At 40.3% G+C, this 23,195-nt stretch overlaps 1 protein-coding gene across 3 annotated transcripts; it reads right to left on the bottom strand.

Annotated features, from left to right (window-relative positions):
- Positions 1–1,415: 1,415 nt before the first annotated feature.
- On the bottom strand, positions 1,416–21,279 carry LONRF3 (LON peptidase N-terminal domain and ring finger 3). 3 transcript variants are annotated; one of them, XR_004497266.1, is made up of 13 exons: positions 20,643–21,264; positions 19,336–19,454; positions 18,647–18,769; positions 16,314–16,469; positions 14,701–14,944; positions 13,936–14,023; positions 10,622–10,736; positions 10,085–10,206; positions 9,294–9,452; positions 8,128–8,290; positions 7,212–7,361; positions 5,264–6,496; positions 1,416–3,906 (listed from the first exon to the last, which is right to left on the bottom strand). XR_004497266.1 is itself a non-coding variant. In XM_015626212.1 (13 exons), the coding sequence occupies exons 1-12, from the start codon at positions 21,262–21,264 to the stop codon at positions 6,338–6,340; spliced, it is 2,220 nt and encodes a 739-aa protein (XP_015481698.1). In that variant the 3' UTR covers positions 1,416–3,906; positions 6,336–6,337. The 3 variants fall into 3 exon arrangements, 2 of the variants coding, with proteins under 2 accessions (XP_015481698.1, XP_015481699.1); XM_015626212.1 differs by having other exon boundaries at positions 6,336–6,496; XM_015626213.2 differs by lacking the exon at positions 16,314–16,469 and having other exon boundaries at positions 1,416–6,496; positions 20,643–21,279.
- Positions 21,280–23,195: the final 1,916 nt, after the last annotated feature.

Below are 23,195 nucleotides of genomic sequence, written 5' to 3'. Positions count from 1 at the left end.
TCAAAGCATGCTACTGACAACATTTTGAAGCTGTGGCAGGGTCACAGCCAGGAGCTGTCCCATGGCATTCCCTTCCCTTTGCCCACCCAGAATGGCACAGAGTCCTGATCCCATGCACAGCAAAGTGAGCACAGGGTCTTATGTCAGGGAACTGGGGAGAAGAGGCTGACTGGAAGCAGTGGCTTTCCTTTAAATGCTTTACAGGATAGAAATCATCCAAAATTGCTAATGATCATTTTAATATGAAGCATTATGTAAGTGTAGATGACTTTAGCATATTTCAAATACCATTTGAATCAATCTGTGTAGGTACACTGTTATAAAATGAGGACATAGTGAGAAAGTAGCTGGGAAATATTTTGTTATCCTATACTTGGGTTAAATTCTGCTTCATATTGCATCTAAATCCCTGTTTTTTATAACCACTCTTACAGCCTTCAAAACTAAAGTTATTATTTAAAAACAATAGTTTAAATCTTATTTTAAACAGACTTTTTCTCATTCCCAAGAAAAGCTCCAGTTTTGACTATTTACTATTTCCTGATGAAAATGTACTTCAACCAAAACTTCCTCTGATCAGACACAAATATATTTTTTACAGATAACAGAGACCTTGACATAATGAGTTGTAGTCTCACTGTAGGCCTTAGCCTGTGCCCTGGATTCTGAAGTAAATGCAGAGCCTGAGCAAGCTTACATAAGAGACCAGCAAGGAAACCTCTGACCCCAGCAGTGGCTGGGGCTAAGGCAGCAAGTCACAAGCGTGCTACATCTTGCTTAAATGACAAGGCAAAAGGAGCAGCTCATATATATATATGTAACCTGCAAAAAACTTTCAAATCCTGGTATTTTTTGTAGAATAAATTCTTAATATTAGGTTTATGAAAAAAGGTATTCTCTAGCTTTTTCTGTGAGTGTGATAGCCCTATGGAACTTCTTAAATGGTTATCACTGAAAACAGTCCTTTCATCACCAACACAGACACAGCTTAAATGTGGCTGGGATGCATTCCTGCCTGAGATTGTAAATGAAAAGGTGTCCTGGTCATGGGTTTAAATCACAGCAACCTGCAAAGCAAATAATAATGCATTGGAGGAACCAAAGCCCAGAGAAGTGCAGGGCAGTGCAGTAAGCCAGACCTTCTGCAGCTCCCATTCTTTTTACCACAGCAACAAAGGAAGAGAGGAGGGGAAATAAAACCAAGCCCAAAAACCACCCAAAAACCAGCAGCACTCTTTTACAACATCTGAGGTTTGAACAACTTAATTTCTATGGTTTGGCTTTTTCACTTCAAGTGTTGTTGTGTGACTGCACATATAGGAGTTGTTCTTTGTTCCTTTATCTAAAACACCTACAAAAAGCAGCTCCCATGTAGAATTTTGTTCACCTCTGTAGTTGTTATGCAAGCCAAAGAATAAAGAAGACAAAAATTTTAATTAGGAAACAACTCTCCACACAGACTTTGTTGGTACAACATAGTTATAAGTACATCTACAAACACATACAGGTTCTTTGGACTATGATTTTTTAAAATATATTTTATATGACAATGCAAACAAATCCAGAAAAAACAAATTACTTCAAACTTATGTAGAGGTAGCTGAACAGTACTCTGTCCAGTGATATGAGAGTATAACTTAAGTTTCATTTCAAGTTCATTACAGTGCACAAAAGGATGTTTTAGAAACAAATGGAATATACAAGTCCACAAAACTTTTTATTTAAAATGGCTTGATAGATATATTTCTGGCACTCTTGTAACCACATAGCTTGATGGAATTAAATTGGACAAGTATATGGTTCCAGATTAAGACATCTTACACAGATAATCTTTTGCTCCTCATTTTTTACTTCTCCCATTCCTTATCAGGGAATTATAGAAGCTATTACATTGTTTTTGCTACACTTCTGCTCTGTAAACCTTTGTTCTGCAAGTTGAATGTAAAGATTAAAAGGTGCATATGTTTTATATTTATAAAATATATGGCTATGACTATTAAAAAGCTCAAGAATGGCAATAACAGAATACAGGCACTTCTATGTGAGGGTTACTTTAGACCTTATGAAAATCCAACCTTAGTAAGCACTTCACATGATACCTGGATGAGCAAGTCAATGTAATAGTTCAGGTTTTTATTATCCACCATTTTAATCCTGTCTAAGCAGATTAGTTTCTTCTTTCAGACAATATTTATTTAGCAAAGTGTTTCAAGAGAGTGACTTTGCTCAAACTACCATTTTGCTATACCCATAAGACTTCCAGTGATTTACTGGGCTTTGGAAATAAACCTCAGCTCCTAAACTACGTGCTGCAGTTGTTAACAGTTTCAGTTGTGAATTAAATGAGAACTAAGCAGGGTTGAAAAGAGGGATTGTGTTCATCTGATGTAGGACTTGGGGGAAATGGGGAGCACTGCCTTAAGTGCATTTCGGTCTATGGGGTTTCTATGCACAAAAACCCTATAGTTAATTTTCACTTTCTTTTTTAAATAAATGTTTGTGAACATGTTCTCCATTCCTAAACATTGCATTTAAATACAATTCCTGCCATTGATTTAAATGCCAGTAAAACTTCAGCACCAAGTAGAAATCATTAAAAAGAAAAATTTTCACAATGAGAACAATCAGCCATTGGAATAATCTTCCCAGGGAAGTGTTGGTTTCCCAATATTGGACACTGGTAAGATTCAGCTGGATAGCCTGCTGGACCATCTTGTCTAGACCATGCTTTTGCCAAGAAAAGTTGGACCAGCTGATCCTTGAGGTCCCTTCCAACCTGGGATTTTATGATTCTCTAAAAAGACCATCTAAAACAGAACTCAACTCTATGAAGCTCTTTCTCTACAGCACAGATTAAGACAGACCTGCTACATCCAAATCCACTTTTTTTTTTAAGATTAAAACAATCTTTGGATTAATAAATTGATGTTTGAGGTGTTCTGTCAGTAAGCAGTTGTACAGGACAGAAGGACGGCCCAGCAATGCGTCAGCAGCCATTCAGTCTGACAGCTGGTATCTCTTATTGCTACATTGTAATGGAAGATAGCAGCACTTAAAGTAATCACAGAAAAAAAGCAAGAGGAACTTTACAACTAACACCAGAATGTCACTTAAGACTTAGCATAAAGGCCTATCATACCATTTTATTATTTCATTATTAAAACTACTGAACTACTGTCTAAGCAATCTATGCATTACTTATGTCCCCACAGCGATAAATCAATACTTCTGACCACGCAGGAAATGCGAGTTCAAGTCATGGTTTGGTTTGTTGGGTTTTTTGTTTTTAGCAGATGAGCAAGACTGGTTATGAAACTGGGTTTGGTGTCTTGAAAAATGCGAGCAGCTTAAATAAAATATTCCCCAATTAGTATTTTATCTGATCAATGCTATTTCTATAATTAAACTGAAGGTATTTTTAAATCTGTTCAGCTGTTTATTCATGCCTGTGATAAATGCTGCATTTACATCCTTGTACTTATTTATGCAACTGAAAAAAAAAATCAGAGATACTGTGGCATACCTAGATTTTTTTTGGTTTTAAACATCATTACTGAAACTTCACCATCTCAACATAATAAAGGCTAAGGGTACTCCTTGTCTAGTTTTTCCTGGACAGGTTAGTGTTCTCTAGCATGTATCTCTCTCGGTATTTGCTTTCATTTCTGATGGAATTTACAGACTTTAGTCATTAATCTAGAATGTGTGGCCATAGAACAGCCCCAGAGAGAATGCTACTGTACCTGTACAGATGGAATTTTGATTTGTTGTGCATATGCAGATCACCTGTTTGCATTACATGCAGTAGGTCCAGTGTTTCCAGGCTGCAACAAATGCACCGGGTGTTCACGATGCAGGGCATGTACACAAGTCTCTGCTTGGAAATTCTGGCAGCTTTACTCAAGGCTAACAGAAAAGACAATATTCATTTTTAAAATCAAGGATTCTTTCCATGACAGTTTCTAAAACAAAATAGGCAGAATGAGTATGCAGAAGACACAGCATGCAGGGTAAAAAAATAATTACATCAGTGAGAAAACAGTTTAAATTAGGTATTTAAGCTCCTTTTCTCACAGGTAGGAGTAATGAAAGTGGAAGCTTTTTTTTCCTGTGGGAGCAACATGAGACACTTATGCTCTGCAATAGTACATAATGGTTTGTGGAAGAATTGCATTTAATGCAGCTTCACTTCCAAACAAGTAGGAATCACTTTGTTGTTGACTTATGAAGAGAAAACGCCATAGCAGGTGTCAGCCACCATCACTTGGTACTGTTCAGAACATGGAGGTGTTTTTTTACATTGTTTACAGCATGCCAAGTACCACTCATGGAAGAAGTGCAGAGATCCAGCGGCATGGAAGAAAGTTACAGCATTTCCAAAGCAGCTCAGTGCAAACAGGATACAGATTCCATGTGCACCAGAAGGGTGAAACATGTTTGTCTTCCATTTGTTTCCTTGGTACCCCTATAAAAAAGTTCTAGAGAATTTAACAAAAGGGGAATGAAGGAAGCTGCTTTTAACTAATAAATATTTCTGATGAGATAATGGAAAAATATGCAGAAAAATGACATTAAATTCTACTGCATTTGTTTTTTTTCATAAAGGCATGAAATGGCAGAGTGCTATCCTGCGCAAAAAACCCCAAAGAAATCTATAGCATTCCATAACATTCTCACTTCATTCTAGTTTTTGCCACTGAAAAGGAAAACAGTAGCTTAGAATAAAAGGCCCAGTTTTTCTCACATTGAAATCAGTGAAAGTCAAAATCAGGTGAAGGTAAGAGCAGTCCCAGAAAGTGGTACACTGTAAGCAATAAAAGCAGCAAAACAAGTATATGAACTGTTGATTTAAAAAAAAAAAAATCAAAACCAAGATACTTCCTGTTCTCATTTCTGCCCTATTTTTACCTGCTTTATAGCTAGAAGTAATCATGCTAAAATTCACTTGCTTTCCTTGGGAGATAACTATTATTAGCAACACTACCCAATCTCTTAAGAGAAAAGCAATGGCTGGGTAGAGATTTGAAGCTAACAGAAACCTGAAGATTGGGGTGAAATAAATAGCATTTATTACAACATATTCCTTCTTAATGTGACACAAACTACCCTCTGAGTCCTACAGTTCCAAATAACTCCCCCCTCCCCCTCCCATACACACACTCCAAAGCCAAATCCCACCAAACAATTAAAAGAAATAAAACTCATCTTAACAGCAACAAGAGTTGATGGGGAAAAAAAAATAAAAATCTATGTATTAACCTACAATGAAATGACACCAGTACTTCCAGTTTTCTCTGGGATAAGCCACTTTCCATATATTGCAGCTCTTTCTTCACAGTTGTTTGCAGCCATTGTCCATTTTTGCAAGAAAATGTTCAGATATAAATTCAACTTCAAGTTATTCTGTTCTGTGAAATATTAGGGGATATATCCTTCTGTCACCACTATGGTCAGCTCCCACCGACATTAACCATCAGTACTTGAATTTACCAAGCACTTAAGCAGGTGCTTGTCTGTTTGGTTGTATCAGGAACCTTGCCACAAGCATAGGATGAACCTTCAACATTCAAGCTGTGCTTGAATTAACTCAGACAATCTGTGTATTCAAAGACTTCAAGGCAGGATGTTTTGGGGGCGTTCTTAAGCTACAGTAGAACTGGGGATGAGTAGAAAAACATTCCAAGTATTTGAACACAAATAACTGAAAAATTATCAAAGCAGTTGCCTGTGCACTGAAAGAATCATCATTTTTGCCCCCAGTCATAATACAGGGTAAAAACACTATAAATAGAGCAGCTCACTTTCCTTTAGTGACTGAACACATAAATAATATACATTTTCGAAACAAAAAAATCATAGTGCAAAAATAAATTATCAAACAGAAGTTGTGAACATTATTTTACACAATGCTATATAAACCCTGAACCATTTGAATAAAAGACTTTGCAGTTCACTGAAATAACGCATTAACCTTATTATTTTTGCTTCACATTAAATTGCACAGTTTATCCTTTATCCACTAAAAAATAAAAATAAAATAAATAAAAAAAATCCTTAAGATTTTTAAAAGGTTTATGGCAAACAAGATCACTTTTTGTTCTATCACATTTGTTATTAATTTAGCAGTGCAGTGATTGAATATTTGTCTCAGTTCCAAATGGAAACTATTGAAGTATCCATAAACATCCCCTGCTCTTTATAACTCATTCTCTTTGAAATTCAGGCTTGAAACATCCTGACACTCAAATCTGTAAGACATTATTGCAGTTAGATGAAGTTACAAGAGACAGTCTGCAGTCAAGGACTGTGGGAGACTCCCCAGCTCTGCTCCTCACCATCACCGTGATCTCGTACGAGACATGAACGTAAGGACACGTCTGATGCCATTCAAGCGGTCTTTGAGGGATTTCATGGCGAGGAACGGGAGCTGAGCTCTGTTCTCAAGTGGAAGCACAGCCAGGACCCACCAGCACCAGGCTGGTCCATTTGGGTTAGCCTGTAGTCAGGGGGGAAAAAAATAAAAATTTGAAGTCAGCATTCATACAGCTGGTAAGGTCCTGTTTTTGAGGATTTAACTCTGAAAATAGTTTTTGATAGGAATGTAGCAAGTAGATAATTTCATTGACAGCCTAAAAGCTTTTTACTGGTTGGCCTGAAACAGATTACAAACAAGTAGCACCTTTCCTGAAAATAGGATGTTAAAAGCCTTTTTATTGCTAGCAACAATTTATAGGCTGGGCCTTCTGCATTTTTTTAAATCTATTTTTTTCCCCGTGTTATTACTGACCCAGCTCTTCAGGATTCCCATCTTCCTTCTCCATACTTTATGACACTACCTCATATTTAGCTCTTGTTGTTACATTCTGTTATTTTAGGACCCCACCAATTTGCAGTCCTGTAACAAGTTTCCAGTTGCCTATTTACTCTCGGTCATTTAATTGGGGAAGTAGAACAGGCAAAAAGGTGGTTCAACCTCCTGGGATTAATGCAGTGAGATAAATAGCCTCAGAACGTTATCAGCATTAAATACAAGCTTTTTCTTTGCAACTGTGCTACCACTGGTGTGTGGTAACAGAATTTGGAGGCTCAGCTTACATGGGGTAAATGCAGAGTATTCATATTTTCATCTTAAAACACAATGCCTGCCAGCTTATCAGATATCCCTGCTATTTCTGTCTCTAAAAGTTACATAAGCCACTGATTCTGGATACCTGTGGGTCAGGATCCTTAGCTGGCATTGGACCAAAATGACTGAGAATTCGACTTTTGAGTGCTTGCTTGAGGGAGTTAAACCACATGTAAGCCTGATCATAGACGGAGTCATGGAGAACAAGTAATGCAGCATACTCTTGTCCTTGCACCTGGAATGAGAAATGAGAGGGGAAAGTTACTGTCAGTTCAGTCTCCATGTTGGGGAAGGCATAGGATTTTCAGGATTAGGTAGGGGAAAGAAAAAAAAAAAAGCATGCCGAAGGAATTCTGGAATAAATACTGAGAGCTCATTTGGTGTTTCCCCTTTCCTATCCAAATTCTTCACTTTGCTGTATTCTAAACCAAAAATAGCTATTTGTAGAATTTGAACTTTCTGGACTGTTGTATGAAAAAACCTTTACACAAACATCACACAAAACTGGAAAAAAAAGATTATGCAAAGTTTTTTATAAAAACAAAATCAGTAGAGCCTGGAAGCAGACATTTTATCTTCCCATTATATATCAAAAGCTCTTAAGAATTAACATGAGCAATTTTGAAGGCTATTGGTGCACCAAATCCTGCTGCTTCTTACCTGAATGGGGATTTTTCTAACTGGCTTCCATACAAATGGTGTGAGGTTCCTCCTCTACCCTCTTATAAACTGCAATTATTCTGTCTAGAAGACCAGTAAATCTCATCCTGGATTCACTTAGCCTTGTCCTCTGACAAATACCTCCAGGAAGCACTCTTCAGTAGATGGGCAGTGTGTGTTTGTGCTTATGCTGACTCTTATGTGTCCCACCTTAACCATGAGCAGTTATTAAATACCACAATTTGTTTTATCAGAAACTTCTACAAAAAGAACTCACTGAAAAGATTCACACTTAGAATTTCACATGTAATGCAGTTTAAATTAAATATTTCTAAATTTACCTTTTGATCCTCAATGTACTCAATATCTGCTGTGTTATATCCATCACGCTGGCTGTGCTGGATCACCTTAAATCTCCTCTTGCCAATGCTGTCTACAACAGAGCGACCATCAGCAAAGAATTCAACATTTCTTATCTCCAGAATGCAGCCATAATCTGCAAACCTATTGAAACCAGAACAAAGGCAAGTAAACAAGTCTTATTCTCTCCACCCTGAGTTCCACAGAGCTGCCATACAGCCAGTCCCTACCACAAAGGTATTTACCAATGTCAGCTCATTTCTATTGTTCATAGCCCTGACCTGCTGTAGTTCAAATTATTCCACAATTGTCTGCAAAACTATCAGTAAGTTTCAGACTGTCTGATCTGATTAATGCTAACTGGATGTTTTGTAATACAGGGAACATCTTATGAAACTGGAAGATATACAGATCAGAAGAAAACTTCCTCCATAATCCTAACATGTTCGGTCAATTTGTACAGAAGGACAAGTGCAATTCAGAGTATTGGCATTATGGAAGGACTAGGAAATCATGAATAAAAAAGTTTTTGCACAATTTCAGCAGATTTTACTTTGCAGGTGGGTATTTTCTGCAAATTGTTCTTTCCACAGACTATACAGACCCAGTAGGTTTATAGCATAAAAAAAAGGGAGAAAAGCTAAACAGAGTCAAACATTGAAGTTAGCTAAGACTAACTGTAAATGTCTCAATGTATATGCTCAGCCAGTCCTTATGAAGGTCCTGTTAACACCTCTGTAGCCTCCACTATATTCAGAACCATGAGGATATAAACATATCCCATAATTTAAGGAAATTTAGCCCAAGAACACACCTTCCTTCCATTTTGATTTCTTGTACCAAAACATTCAGCAGATTTGAAAGCAGGAGAAAAATACACTTTCTTTTCATGTATTACAGGAGGTGTGCAGCTCAATCACATTACACACATTCAGTTATGAGTGTTTTGAGAGAACCATTACATTAGTCAGAATCCAAGAGCTCAAGAAAAAAACTTCTGTCTCCTCAATGTCTTTAACCCTCACGATCAGGAAGAAACTTTCTCTGCTGGAAATCTACCACAGATATTACAACCATGGACCTTCCTGCACCTCTCCACTGGCTCCAGACTAAGTGGGTACCTCACATATCCGAGCTCTTCACTCACCCCTTGACAGGGTCACTGATGCACATCCCAAACTGTTTGGTGCCAGTCTCCATGCACCTCCGGATCATCAGCCGATAACACGGCTCAAAGATGTGCAGAGGACACGGGACTGTAGGATAAGCCATTGTGCACACAAATATGGGAACATTCTTATTTAGGCTGTAAGAAAGAAAGGAAAAATCAGAAATGACGTTTTACCAAACTGCTGACACATAAGTCTCATATTCTTTGAAGTGATGACATCTTTAAATAGGAATTACAACATCTTTAGAATAAAATTCTTAATGGGATAAGTAACAGATAAAATAATTTTTTTCCTTTAACTGTCTAAATACTCTAGAAAATTATATACCACTTAACAGCAGACAAATTTTTCATTAAGCTTTCTGAATTTGCTAGTGAAAGCATTATTGGATCTCTAAGTATTGCTTTTATTTATTTTATTTCCCTTAATCCCTTTCTCCCCTGTCCAGTATATTCCAAACCCCATCCTGTCAGATTACTTCTACCTATTGTCTCACTCTGTGCCTTTCATAGAGATCCACTGAAAGCAGACACATTGCTTTGTACTTTGTTTATAAATCAACCTTCTGGATTTCTTCTCTTTATTCTTTAGCACAGTGTCTAGTTTTCATGCTTGCTCAAGCAGTTTCACCTGGACCCTGTTCTCTGAAATCACATGATACAGAGAAAGAAGCTCCATCAGCATCTCAGCTCATGTTCCACAGCAGCCAGAGCCACTCAGCCAACAGCAGCAGAGTCAGAGATTTTTACATAAATGGATGACATACTTGGAAAGCTCTGCTATTTCCTCTTCATAAATCTTTCTCCTTTCAGTGAGTTCTTCTGGAAGATATCTGGCTATTAGCTCCTCCATTAGCACTGTTTTACAGTATTTCCTCATAGCCAAGCACTGCAGTAAGAACACACACAAGTAGTTAGAACATCCAGCACTTCACAGTGTATGGTGCCTGTGCAAAGGGCATCCTCCAGGACCCTCACTTCCTGCATCACATCTGTGATTCTATCACCTGTTAAACCTGCCACTGAAGAGTTGTTTTTTTAACTATCCCCTGCATTACAGACATTTACTTAAGAAATCTGGAAAGTAAAAATCACCTACAGAGAAATCTTCTAAGTACAGGCCTGGTCCTGAGGTTTGAACACAGACCAGCCATGCTTGGCAACTCACAAGAGCACTTTAAAAGTCACATTCTTCCTGAGTTATGTAATATTTCTTTTGTGTTAGGAAATATTAAGGCTGTCTGAAGGTGAAGTTGTTCCTATCACTTGCACTTGAATTTATGCTGAAAACTTCCAAGGATTACCTCAGAGAGCCCTTCCTTGCACAGGGGACATTTTGGGTTGTGATCCAGGCATCTCTCCAGGCATTTGAGGCAGAAGGTGTGTCCACAAGGTGTTGTGACAGGTTCATAGAAGAGCCTGGATCAGAAAATCCAAGAGCAAAAAGACAACAATATCGTGTACTAAAGTAAAAGAAAAAAGTTGCTACCAAAAAAAGCTGAATTAATTCACTAACTTAACTACTGACTACTACAGGGATAAAGTTGCTTCTTGCTTTTAATTTCTTCAACCAACTTTTGTATTTATTCCAATTAGATGTTATCATTGCCACCCAAAATGAAAGGCAGCCCATGAACTCTGACTTCAGTGAATGTCAGGGACAATACTGTCACAAACTTCCAACAAGCCAGCATTTAATTTTTCTCTGTGTGAGCAATAAACAGAAGCAGAAGTTGGACCATCTGATGTCACTAATGAAATTGAGCAGTACTTGCACAACTGTTACTGAAATTTTGTGATTACTTGTATTTGCAGAGCTAAGCACAAAATACCTATTTGCAGTAATAGCCCACATCAGTAATTGCAATAAAGTGGGACTTGGCAGCTCTGGAATAAATGGTGGAACTGAAAGATCCTGGAGGTCTTTTCCAACCTAAACAATTTTACGAATCTATTATTGCCACCTCTAATGGGTATTCATGGGGTTTTTGATTAGGTTTTTTTAATAGTTTTTAACCTTCAAGTGACTGCTTTTCTGGAAAATGAGTGATGGGCAGTTCATGTTTCATCTGGAAGAATATTTAAATACATAAAAAGCCAGGTCTTCAAAGTATCATGGTACCTATTCTTTACCCATTTCAAGGACCTCTATGATACTTACTTTCATGTAAATATTTTTTTTCCTTGTTATCACTGTGATATTGCAAAGTCATGTTTCCTTGTCAATAAAGATTTTAAGGAGATGTAAATAATACATCTCATAATACAACAGAAGATTCTTTTAAAAAATAGAAACAATTCAAATCTAGAAAGTAAATTGTCTGGAATATACTGTACTTTACAACATACTGTCTAAGCATTTTAAGGTCTTAAATACTAGTCTTATTTTAATTTAATTAATATTTTTTCTTTAAAGTACTAGTTTATCAAAACAGTACAGTATGTTCTATTAAACATGTGGAAATTACAATATGTAAACTCACATTTATTAGCATCTTTGACAAGATGAGTGTATTTAAGGATGCAACTGGCTTTTAACAAGACTGCCATAAAGAGCTCATTAAATGTCATTAAGTACTAAAAACATTGACATTTAAGCAATGGAACATATGAAATGGTATCTAAAATGCCACACCTATCTTATTGCAAACTGATGGTGTAATTGAAAACACTTGTTAACTGTTTCATGAACAGAAACCTCACTTAAACTGTGTGAATCACTGAATTCTACCCCGTGTTCCAGTAAGCACTGCATTGCATATGTAATTATTTGGTAGGAACTGACTTCATCTAAAATGTGGCATAAAGACAAGATACTCCTGTTTAGATTCCCAAGTCTGCCCAAGCTCTCACAAAAGCCAGCAGCAGCTTTTCCTAACAACTTTAAGAGGAGCTGGACAAGCTTTGTGACTTTCAGGAAGAAACACTACACACTAAGACTTCTCATGACATTACTTTGAGCTACTGTTAACAGCAGGAAACAAATTGCTGCAGAATAATGCTCCTTTTCTCACCAGTATCTTGCTTTAACTACTTTGTATTTTCTGCTTGCTGCTGGAGCAAAGGTGGATCAATAACATTTTGGCCACTGCATCAGACAAACATGTTAATAACAGCTCCTGCAGTTCATTGTGAGCAGGTCAGTAGGTTACTAGGTAATTAGTCCAAAGTACCTCAGGAACCAAATCCCCAAAACATTTCTGAAGAACATGGCAGGAAATATATTCAGTCTGCATAAATAACAAGAAAGATCTTAGGAGAGCTTTTCTGAGCACAAGCCCTCCTTGTGCAGTGGTGCAGCTAACATCCTTCTGAAGGCAAGGCCTGCATTTGGGAGTTCCAAGCACAGCACCTATACCATCCTCTCTACTGTAAGGGAAACAGTAATCCTTGGCCTAATTCCTTTACAAATGTATTGTAGGCTGGCTGTTACTGATTTAACATAGAGGATGAGAAAATAGGATTAATTAACTTTATTTAAAACATCTGAAAAATGCTTTGTGGACACCATGATAAACAAGCAGAATCACAAAACCATCTAAGACTAATTGTGTGGCTTTCTGCTAGAGGAAAGTTTTGCTCTTTGCACTACTGAGTGTTTTGACAGCTGCATAAACTTTTGGAACATATTTCAGCTGCAGTCAGGCAGAGGGAGAAGGGGCAGGTCTGATTTATACCAATCAGAAGCAAATCAAACAATACAGCAGTTAGTCCTCAAAGCTTTCAGTTTGTCTGAAACAAATTGAAGTCTCCTCTTCTGCATACAAACAACAAAATCCAGATTTCTCAAATCACTGGCCTTCAGAAGTAAATCCCTAAAGAGGCTATCTAGTATTTAAGAATTAAAAAATATTGTGCAAAACTAACCCAAACATGAATTACAGATAAATCTGGGTAATTAAAAAAACCAAACAACCTAAGCAACACTTGCTGCAGCAAGTAAAACACCTTCCCAATATTTCTAAGTCATTAAACCCCCCACATAATGTATTTGCCAAAGTTGTAATGTTTTGTACCAAACAAGTAGTAAAATAGATGCATTTGACAACTCCTACTTGTTTTCCTAAGCTATTACTGTTCCCAAGAATAACTGTTGTTTAACTGGAAGAAATCTTCAAGCAAATGAAGTGACAGCCTCAGTAAAGTGAGGAACATGCCTCTTAAGGAAGAGAGTTAAAACATACTCTTGTTTAGATCATGCTATTGCAATAGCAGCAACACAGTTCACATGCAAACTCAGAATATTCATTGGCTGTGGTCTCTTTAGGTATTTTGTGCTTTTCATGACAAACAGCTCTACAAGCTCCCAGATGACAAACCATGGGTTTGTGCACTGTGTCAGTGGCAAGAGCAAATCTTTCAGACACCTTCATTAACCAGCTTAACTCTTGGGACTTTGTGTGCCCTTTCCAAAGCAATCACTAGCCCAGAGAAGATCCCCATTCCTCATTGGTGCTCAGAACCAAAGGTTCAGAGATGCATCACAGGAGTAACAGTAGCAGTAAAGCTAATTTCATGTCATAGGCAAAAGTAAGTACCAAGTAAGCTAGAAAATCTCTAGGTCATAAAAGGAAGATACAGCTGGAAAACTACAGATATCTGTGAGAAAAGAACACACCTCATACACAGGGAGCAGTCCAAATCTGATGGATCCACAACTTCAAATGGAATATGTTGTCCAGTACTATTTTCCCTAGTATCTATGTCTATCAATAAAAAAAAAAGAAAGTAATTGAACAGAACTACGCAAGCACAATGTTAACTCATGTATTTACACCAGCATCTGATATTTAAGTGTGTGTTGTAGATACTTGTGACTTAGTGAACCATGAAGCATCATTACAGTAATTTCTATGTAAAGCTTCATTTCAAAATTCAGCCTTGGCACACATCAGCACATCTTCCCTTAGTTTTGGTCACATTATACCCACTTACAGAGGGTTCAATCTGGCCTTGCATTAGCAATCAATGTCACAACACTTTTTGTTAGTGCTGAAAGTTTAAAGTGAGACAAATTCTTCTTTTATACCATGGTAAATATATCCCACAGCACGGAAACAAGGCCAGATATAAAGAACAAATAGAATTTGTACTTTAAAACTTTTGAAATTATAGAAAGTGCTAGGACCACGTGCAACATTGATGTTCTTTAAAAGATTCAGAGCTCTGCTGAAAAAACCACATGACCCAACCTTTTTGCCCCTTTTTAGACTTTTTTCTCTCTATGCACAGGAAAGATTCCACAACATGCATGCCTTGGTTAGGCAAAGGAGAAAATATAAAAGGCAAAGTGTAACTTGGTTCCTCTTTGTCTGAATCTTACAAAAGAAAATTCCCATGGGTTACATGCCATGGAACCTGTTCTGTGTGTTATTAAACATACCTTTCTTCATCAGTTTGCAGGGCACCTCAGCATTTCGCATCTCCTCTGAGCAGCACTTCCTTTTCAGGAGATTGCATTTCTCAGAAATGAGAAAAGTAGACTCTGGCATGGAAGTGAATTTGTTCTCCTCCTCTGAGCAGTCCTTTTTGCTCTCTGTAATTTGTATAGATTTCCTCAAACTACCAGAAGTAGTTACATTTGGTTCCTCTTGAATGGAAAAACCCTTTTTCTGTTCCACATTGACCTGTGTGAAGAGAGAACTGACATTAGACCAATCTTCCAACAACTTGGTAAGGAAAAAACGCAACTTCAAAATTCTTTAATATTATGGATCACCAGGAAGGACTTTGTAGGTAAAGAAGTAAGAGTTTGAGAATTGCTAGTCCTAGTTAAAATAAATCAAACTCCAAAATGCAAGCAACCAAAAAACTTGATTTCCCCTCCCAACCAATGAGTATTTCCAGCCCTTTTGTGTAGCTTTAAAGAATGTGAAACTGGATTCAGGCAGAAATGTGGCTAGATTTCATGTTAAATATATTGTTATCACTGAAATTACAGGAAAATGCAAATTGTTTATATCATGGTGATGGTATCAACCAACAGGAAAACCAAAACAACATCAGTTCATTTTAAGGAAGCAGTAAAAACACACAAAATTTGTAAGAGAGAAAATGCCCAGAGCTTCCTGTTGCAAGGCAATTCCTTTCTCAGAGGCTAACCCATTCAGGGTTTATTCCATTATGGCCACAAGACATCCTGTGAGCAGCCACTGCACAGGACATCACCTGTCAGCTTCATAACATCACCTCCCTGGATGGACCCAAAACCAGACACTGTGGATTGTGATGTGTAACATGCACAAAGATGAGTGAACTGTCCCTTGAATGGCTTTGTGAAAGTCATGCAAAAGGGTTTCTTGCCAGAATATCCTAACAGCCTTTCTATGGGGCAATGTCACTGACTGCTTCATATCAGTCTCAACAAGGCAGCTCAGAACCTGCTACTTTTGTTTTGTAAGGACTAGCCAAGTTTTCTCCTAAATATAAAATATATGCAAACCCCATCCCAAAGTTCAGGTTTCAGTGAAGCAGAAGTGATCCTTAAAAGGCTATGAATGTAAATCTCTGCAGCCATTTACAAAACTACAGCTGCAAAATCAAAGTTATGAAGTAGCCAATATCTCTTATGTAGCTCTACAATAACCTCTAAGTATTGCACAGACTGAGTATAGAATGACTTTGTTACTGGCTTCACCAGTTATAGCTCAAATTGAAGCTCTAGATTTTAGCATTTCACAGCTTTTGAGGGTTTCTAAATCCAATCTACAAAGGCCCATTTCCACCACCAACTACTTGAGAGACCTAAAGACAACTACAGGAGCAGAACCCACTCAATTCTGACATAAAATTTATCAGAACAGAGGACTTCTATTAAAGAAAAAAAGTCAAATGAGGAGACTTGAGTAAGTTAACACTGTTTTGTATGTTCTGAAACTCAGTAAAAATTTGAGAAAATATATCCTCCTGTCTCCCAGAGGCAAAAAGGAGAGGCTTCCCAATGTGAACACAAAACACACAACAAATTAAGAACCACACATCAGACTTGATCTTTACCTTGAGCAACCTTTGTAGGTTATGGCTGGTGCCTCCAGATCCCACTGAATTTAGGAGATTCCCCTTTAATCTAGAGTGATGTGACAACAGCTGCAGGATATCGGGTAAGTGTTCCTGAGCATTTCCCGGGATGAGTGAAAACAAACTAAGTAGAAGCTGTGATATAAAACAGAACACTTCACTGCTTAGTTCCTTCCTTGCAACCTCTAAATGAAAAAGCAAGTAAGGGAATAGCTGAAAGAAGCATCCAGGATTTTGTTAAAACCATTTAAAGAGCCCTTTAAACTAGGGTAGGAACAAAAAGTGCAAGAGCTAATGCAATACAGGCCAAACAGACAGCAAGAAACATTTTCAGAGTTAAATAAGCCCACAGAGTTATTAACCATTCTCTGTGATGTGACACACACATGCCTTTGTCCTCTTTGTCCTGCAGTTCAGGGCTCACCAGAAATTATTGACATCTTTCTTAAATGTTTTTGGGTTGTTATTTTTTTTTTTTTTTTTGCTTCACATTATCTTTCACAGGAGTTTACTAGTACAGAAAGCACTCATCTCACAGGCTTAATCCAAGATCAGTTGGATAAATGTGTCTGATATTGTAAACTGTAGCTATTTTTAATTCACTTATGTGAGAATACAAAAAATGTAGGTAGCAGAAAAATGCTATTTTTTCATTTGCTATAAGAAAATAAGTGAATCTGTTTCAAGTAGCAGCTTGAAGCCCCTTGTATGGCACAGATTATCAGACGAATATTTAAGGAAAGAAACAGAGATGAATAGAAGATTCACAGTTCAAAAACTAATTTCAACATACTACTGAGGTGATCCTGCTGATGCCTGAGGAAGCCACATGACAGCTGAGATTTCTATTTAAAGCCAAAAAGGATTTCACAGGATCACACTATGTCCAAACTAACACAGGCAGACAGTTAATACAAGCAGAACATCACAACTGTACCCAAAGAATTTGGTAAAATGTAGGATGTCATTGTTACACGAGCAGCCTTGGAAATGACCCAGTAAAATATTGCATCATGGATGAACTCTGTGTCTGATGAGTGCACCAGTAATTCTTTCAGTCATAAGAAGCCTAGTTTTTCTCAGAATCCCACTGCTCAGAAATTAAATGTCTTGGAAAGGGCTATTTGGAGTCAGAATTTAGAAACATATCTGTTTGTTTCTGGTCTTTTTGCTGTAGTGCACAGAAAGTCTTCCAGCATGACTGTGAGCACAAATCATGACATGATGACAATGAAAGACTGCATGGAACCCACTGGGGAAAAAAGCTAACAAAGCCCTCAAACATCAGTGACAAAAAAATCCTCAGAGGCTGAAATCTCAACCATATATAAAATGGGATGGAAACTTGATTTCACTACAACTATTCAGGTTATACTGTTACCTTCATGAATAGAGTTTTACTGTAAGAATTCTACTGTGCTTATAGGAAGCCTTATGTCCTGAGCTACAGGACATAGAAACCCTAATGTTCCCATCCCACTGGTGATTGAGAATGGCATAAATACGCTGGCATAAAGGAAAATAAAATTATTATATTTTAACTGCCATAAGTAATCACTGCCACACTGAGCCTTTTAACTATGACAACAACAACAACAAAATCAAATGCCAAAATACTGATTTACAGGATATCAGAGATTTGAGGGGTGGACAAAACAGCAGTATTCACAAAAGCCATATAAGAATTCACACACATTGTAGGCTGCAACTGAAAAAAGCCTCACTGAAGATCCATTTTTTTGCTTATTTAGCATTAATTATTAGCAACCCTAAAAAACTATTTTAAAGCTGCTCTCCCTTTGTTGACTGTTTCCTCTTTCACACCTCCTGCACACACTGACACTTGGGCAGCATGACTGGCAGTAGGAAGAAAGCCGCTGCTCCCAAGTGGAGTTTGATGAATGCTGGGTGTTGTGTTCTGCCAGTCATTGGCCTGATACATCATTCTACAGCAACTCCCCCTCTTCTGCACTCCATCATTGGCAATAGATTGCCAGGCTAGGAATCAGATTCAAAATTTGAGAATCACAATAGTCTGTGGGTGGCAATTATTAACAATTCAGTTTTCCTTCAGATTTCTTGATGCTAACACTGTTATTGTTTCCAATGAATGGCTGCTGAGTATATTTTTTTGCTGCCTTCCTATCTTCAGATTAGCAATACACGACTCAAATATGAACAACAGTCTGGATTTGTATCTCTATCCAGCTCTCTGCAGTAGTGAGAGAGAGGAAAAGAAAAAAAATCTTATCCTCCTTTATTAGAGACCACTGAAAAGAATTGTGCAGTTCCAGATGATTTAGGGAACTCACCTTTTGCGCCTCAGACTTGGCTGTCTTGTTCCCAGTATCTAGAGCAAGGCAGAATAGAAACTCCCTTAAAGCTTCTTCTGTTTTCCCCAGATTAGCTAATGCTTGTCCTTTCCTTAGGTGACCCTGCAAGGAAACACATCCACAGCTGCAGCTTTTGTCAAGAGAATATGCAATAAAACCACAGTGAAAGTACAAAAGATCTTTCTGAAGAAGGAAAAGTTAGACAGCAAACATCACTATAACCATGTCTTACACCCTGACAGGCACCACCAGTGCTTGGGTTTCTAAACACAACAGTCCTGAAAAATACAAGCTACAAGCATAGACAGGATATTCTTCCACTCATGTATGATTCTCATGGCACCTGAGCCCAACTGATATTAGAAACATCTACTTCCACCTTCTAAAACAGCCATTTTGTCCTTAGCACCCAATTTTTAGAGAGTTCACAAAATTGATATTCATCCAAGTCAAAGATAATAGCCTTAGCTCATTCTCCAGATCTAGCACTCTCTTCCTTTACCCCAGGAAGCTCAAGAATATAATGGTTACATGTCTGTAAACTGCAGGAGTCCAAGAAGTTACAGAACTTAAAGCCTCCCTCAGATTCCACTGTCTGAACATTCTAACCATTTCCTATCAGGGCAGTATCAAGGTTTTAAAAAAGTACAGCTGGACTCAGAACTTACTTTCAACCAGTATGGCTGGAGCCTGCACGCTGTTTCTGCATCGTGCAATGCATCTTCACAAGCTTTCAAAGTAGAGTTAATCTGGGACCGGTTGCTATATAGTAAGTGGTCATTTGGAGCTGTAGGAAATAGAAAAAGTGGTTGATTAGGTAAAAATTACTTACATAAGCTTTAGTCATTAAGTTTTATTTTTTTTAAACACATGTTGGTAGTTCCAAGTTGCACAAACCCACAAGACATGCAGTTTTTAAATAACCATGAACTAAATGAAATCTGGAAACCTCTTTGGGCAACTCCAGACAAATTGCCAACTATGTATTATATAACTTCAGAGCATATTGCATAAATAAATGCTAAGATGCTCACACAATAAATTACCAGCACTGACTGAGGATGAGATGGTTGGTAGAAATGTCTCCTGAGACATTTAAGACAGCAGGAGGAATGCTGTCATACTGTAGGGAGGAGTTTCAAATTTGGTAGCGTCGAAGTTTTTAAGTGATAAATAATGATCTTTTCATGCCAGAGCTCAAAACACAGGAAGAGAACGGACAATATGAAGAATCAAGTAGCGCTACAGTGATTACCGAGTTACACTCACTGTAGCATCGAGACACAGCGTGTGCTGGGGAAAGGCTGGACACTTGCCTTGGGAACACTTTCGTGTAAGTGAAACGCTTCCTATAATACCTTGCCTTTAACTTCTACTTAATACTTTCAGCGTGAGTCAGTTTTCCTCAAAGTGCAGAAAAAGGACCGCATCAAAAGTTCTCCCTGCGCAGCCCCGCAGGCGCTCCCCGGCGATGGGGAGGGAGAGCGCGGCCGGGCCGGCCGGGGGTGCGGGACACGCCCGCCTCCCGGACACGCATCCCCGCCGCCTCCTTCGCGCTCGGCTGCGAGCGGCTCCTCCGTGCACGGCGGGGCTCGGCGGGGATCCCCCACACCCGGAGCCCTTCCCGGGGCGCGGCGGGATGCCCAGGGCGCGGCGCTCCGCACCCCCCGGCTCCGCCGGTTACACAACGGCGCCGGCCGGAGAGAGCCCAGCCGGACCGCAGGCTCGGGCTTACGCAACCGCTGCTCTCCTGACCCAGTTTCACCGCGGGCCGAAGAGCCGAGACCCCTCCCAGGGGCTCCCCTCCAGGGCTCTCCCGACACCCGCCCCGGGGAGCCGGCGGAGAGCGGGAGCGCGTCCCCGGCACGGCTCGGCGGGACGAGAGGCGCCGGAGAGGCCGCCAGCGAGCCCCGGCCGGTGCAAAGTTATCTTCCCCCGGAGCCGGGGAGCAGCACCGGAGAGGGGGAGCCCTTACCTAGGCTGACCGCTTCGTTGTACTTCTGCAGGGCAGCTTGGAGCTTCTTCTCCTTGTAGAGGAGGTTCCCTTCGTGCCGGAGCTGCGAAGCCTTCACTTGGCAGGGGAACCACTTGGTCAGCAGGTTGCTGAGGATGACATTGACCCGCAGGAGCTGCCCGGCCGCCGCGCCGCCCGCCTCCTTGCACAGGACGCAGCGGGACTCGGGCGCCCGGTCCCTCTCCAGGCACTTTTTGCAGAACGTGTGTCCGCAAGGCAAGGAAACGGGCTCGAAGAGGAAGCCCTGGCATTTGCGGCACCTGAAGACGTCCCACTCGCGGGGTGCCGCGGGCTGCCCGGCGGCGGGCAGCCCCTCTTTGATCCGGACGCCCTGCGCCAGGCACTCCACCAGCTTCTCCAGCTGCTCGGCTCGCAGCTGCTGGTGGCGGGACGCCAGCTGGTACAGCGGCAGCGCCTCGTGCAGCCGCCCGCCGAAGGCCAGCGCGTCCGCCCGCCCGAGCAGCACCTGCCACTCGGGCCCCAGGCCGCCGCCCGGCGCCTCCAAGTTCTGCGCCTGCAGAGCGCCGGCCGCCAGCTGCAGCACCAGCTGGGGCTCGGGGCGCGGCGGCAGGTGCGAGCCCATGGCGGCGGCTCTAGCGCGGCGGGCGGCGCGGGCCGCCGGCAGGCGCGGGCGCGGCGCGGCCCCGCCGGGCCATGGTGCTGCTGCCGCCCCGCGCCGGGAGCGCCCCGCGCCGCCGCCGCCGCTTATATAGAGACGGGCACGTGACGGCGGCGGCCGCGCTCATTGGGCAGCGCCCGCAGGTTGTTACAAAACCAGGCGGTTTTGTAACGCGCCGGGCCCGGCCCGCACCGGGAGGGGCCGCCCCCCCACCCCCGGGAGGGGTCTTCCATCCCCCCGGGAGGGGTCCTCCATCCCCTCGGACACCCCGTCCCGGCAGCGCTTCCCCCGGCGCCGGGAGGGTTTGAGCCGGCGGAGAGCTGAGGCGCTGGGCTGCGGAGCGCTGCCCACCGGGCACACCGCGCACCCAGCTCGGTTTGACCCGCCCGTCTCCGCCTCGGTGAGACACACGGTTCGCTCCAGGGTTCGGTGTTTTGGTACCTCCGGTAGTGCGAAGGAAACATCGGCTCGAAGTGATTTTTGAAAAGCGAGAATGCCGTTTCCTGCTAGAACTGGAATAGCGAAGCTTTGTAGCTACACAGTTAATCATTCTCTTGAAGGGAATCTGCGTAGTAGTGAAGCTATTTTAATGTCAGGTACTCCTGGTTTTAGAACAACTCAGGAAAACATTAGAAGCAAAATGTGTTTATTTAGTTTCGCAGTGTGGCATGTTGCGCAGCTCTACCTGCCTGTGCTAGACTATAGATGAAAAGCACGTGCCTTGTGATGTATCTTTGTTTTATTTAAGAGCAGCTCTGTTGGCCGTTTCAATCTGCATGTTCCTACCAATTCTTGTTAGATGAGAGAGTTGCACTAGTTGTGTAACTGTCTGTGCTAAATGTAGTCTAGGGAGAAAATCACCTGTGCTACTACAGAAAATCAGCTGTTCTAAAAGAAGTTGTGTAATGCTTTTTGTTTGCCGCTTTATGCATATTTACAGTTACCAGAAATGTCCACGTTATGTATACATACATTTATATTCTAAAAATATAGAGCACTTTTCACACTCTTAAAATCCACTGCAGAATTTGGAATTTCTGATGATATCCTATTACTGATATAATCAGCCTCCTCACAAAGCTCAAGAGAGGGGATGAAGGAATTAATTTCCTTTTTCTTACTTGCAGAAGTGTCTGGGCTCCCCAGTTTAGGCTGTGTGAGCTAAGCAGGTATTAAGGGACAAACCCTGCCTGTGGAGCTTGAATGGACAGAAGAAAAGTTAAAAGAAAGGAGAGGCAACCTGAGTTTTGCAAGACCTTGTTTTGGAAGAATTCTTGAGAAAATTCAAATGACCTTAAAGAGAAAAATTAGTTTAAAGCTGCTTAAAATCTGGATTTGAACTTTTAACGATACACACTAATTTTGTGATGTTTGTGTCCATGTGCAGGCAACATTATGCTTATACAGAAAATCAGATATGTACCTGGAAATGTTAGCAAGCCATCAGACCCTTCAATTGTCTTTTGATTCCTGTGATGTGAAGATATTTTGCATCTGCCAAAAACTTGTCCCTTGTCTCTAGGGTTCTTGAACATTTAAAAAAAAAAAAAAAAAGAATGAAAAAGTTTAACATGTAACTGATTTTCTCAAGCAAGTCCTTTAACTAGAAAAAGTAATTGAATAAGCACCAGTTTCATTACTTCTTTCTGCCATCATTTAAATCAGACAATAATCCGAAGTATGGCACAGCCTGCCAGCAAGTAATCCAAAGGAAGGTGGGACAACTGAAGCACTTAAAGTTTCAGTTAAGCAGTACTTCAGAAGAGTTAGAAATGAGCATTTGTGCTCAGAAGTGTGGGGTTTTCCCTCCAGGCTTCAGCTTGCTAACACAGATTTCTTGTTTTCCAAACTTCCATGGAAGGAAATCTCATGCTATAAAAGAGCAAAACCCTAAA

Source organism: Parus major, chromosome 4A, assembly GCF_001522545.3.
Source record: "Parus major isolate Abel chromosome 4A, Parus_major1.1, whole genome shotgun sequence".
Taxonomy (NCBI): Eukaryota; Metazoa; Chordata; class Aves; order Passeriformes; family Paridae; genus Parus; species Parus major.
This window is presented reverse-complemented; position numbering and strand designations above follow the sequence as displayed.

What these genes read in the sequence shown, in the direction of transcription:
- LONRF3 (XM_015626212.1), bottom strand. Translation starts at nt 21,264, where the DNA reads ATGGGCTCGCACCTGCCGCCGCGCCCCGAGCCCCAGCTGGTGCTGCAG. An exon ending in CAACGAAGCGGTCAGCCTAG is followed by an intron (nt 19,455 to 20,642) that starts GTAAGGGCTCCC and finishes TATTTCCTACAG; the next exon opens with CTCCAAATGACCACTTACTA. An exon ending in CTGCAAACTGATGAAGAAAG is followed by an intron (nt 14,024 to 14,700) that starts GTATGTTTAATA and finishes TTTTATTGATAG; the next exon opens with ACATAGATACTAGGGAAAAT.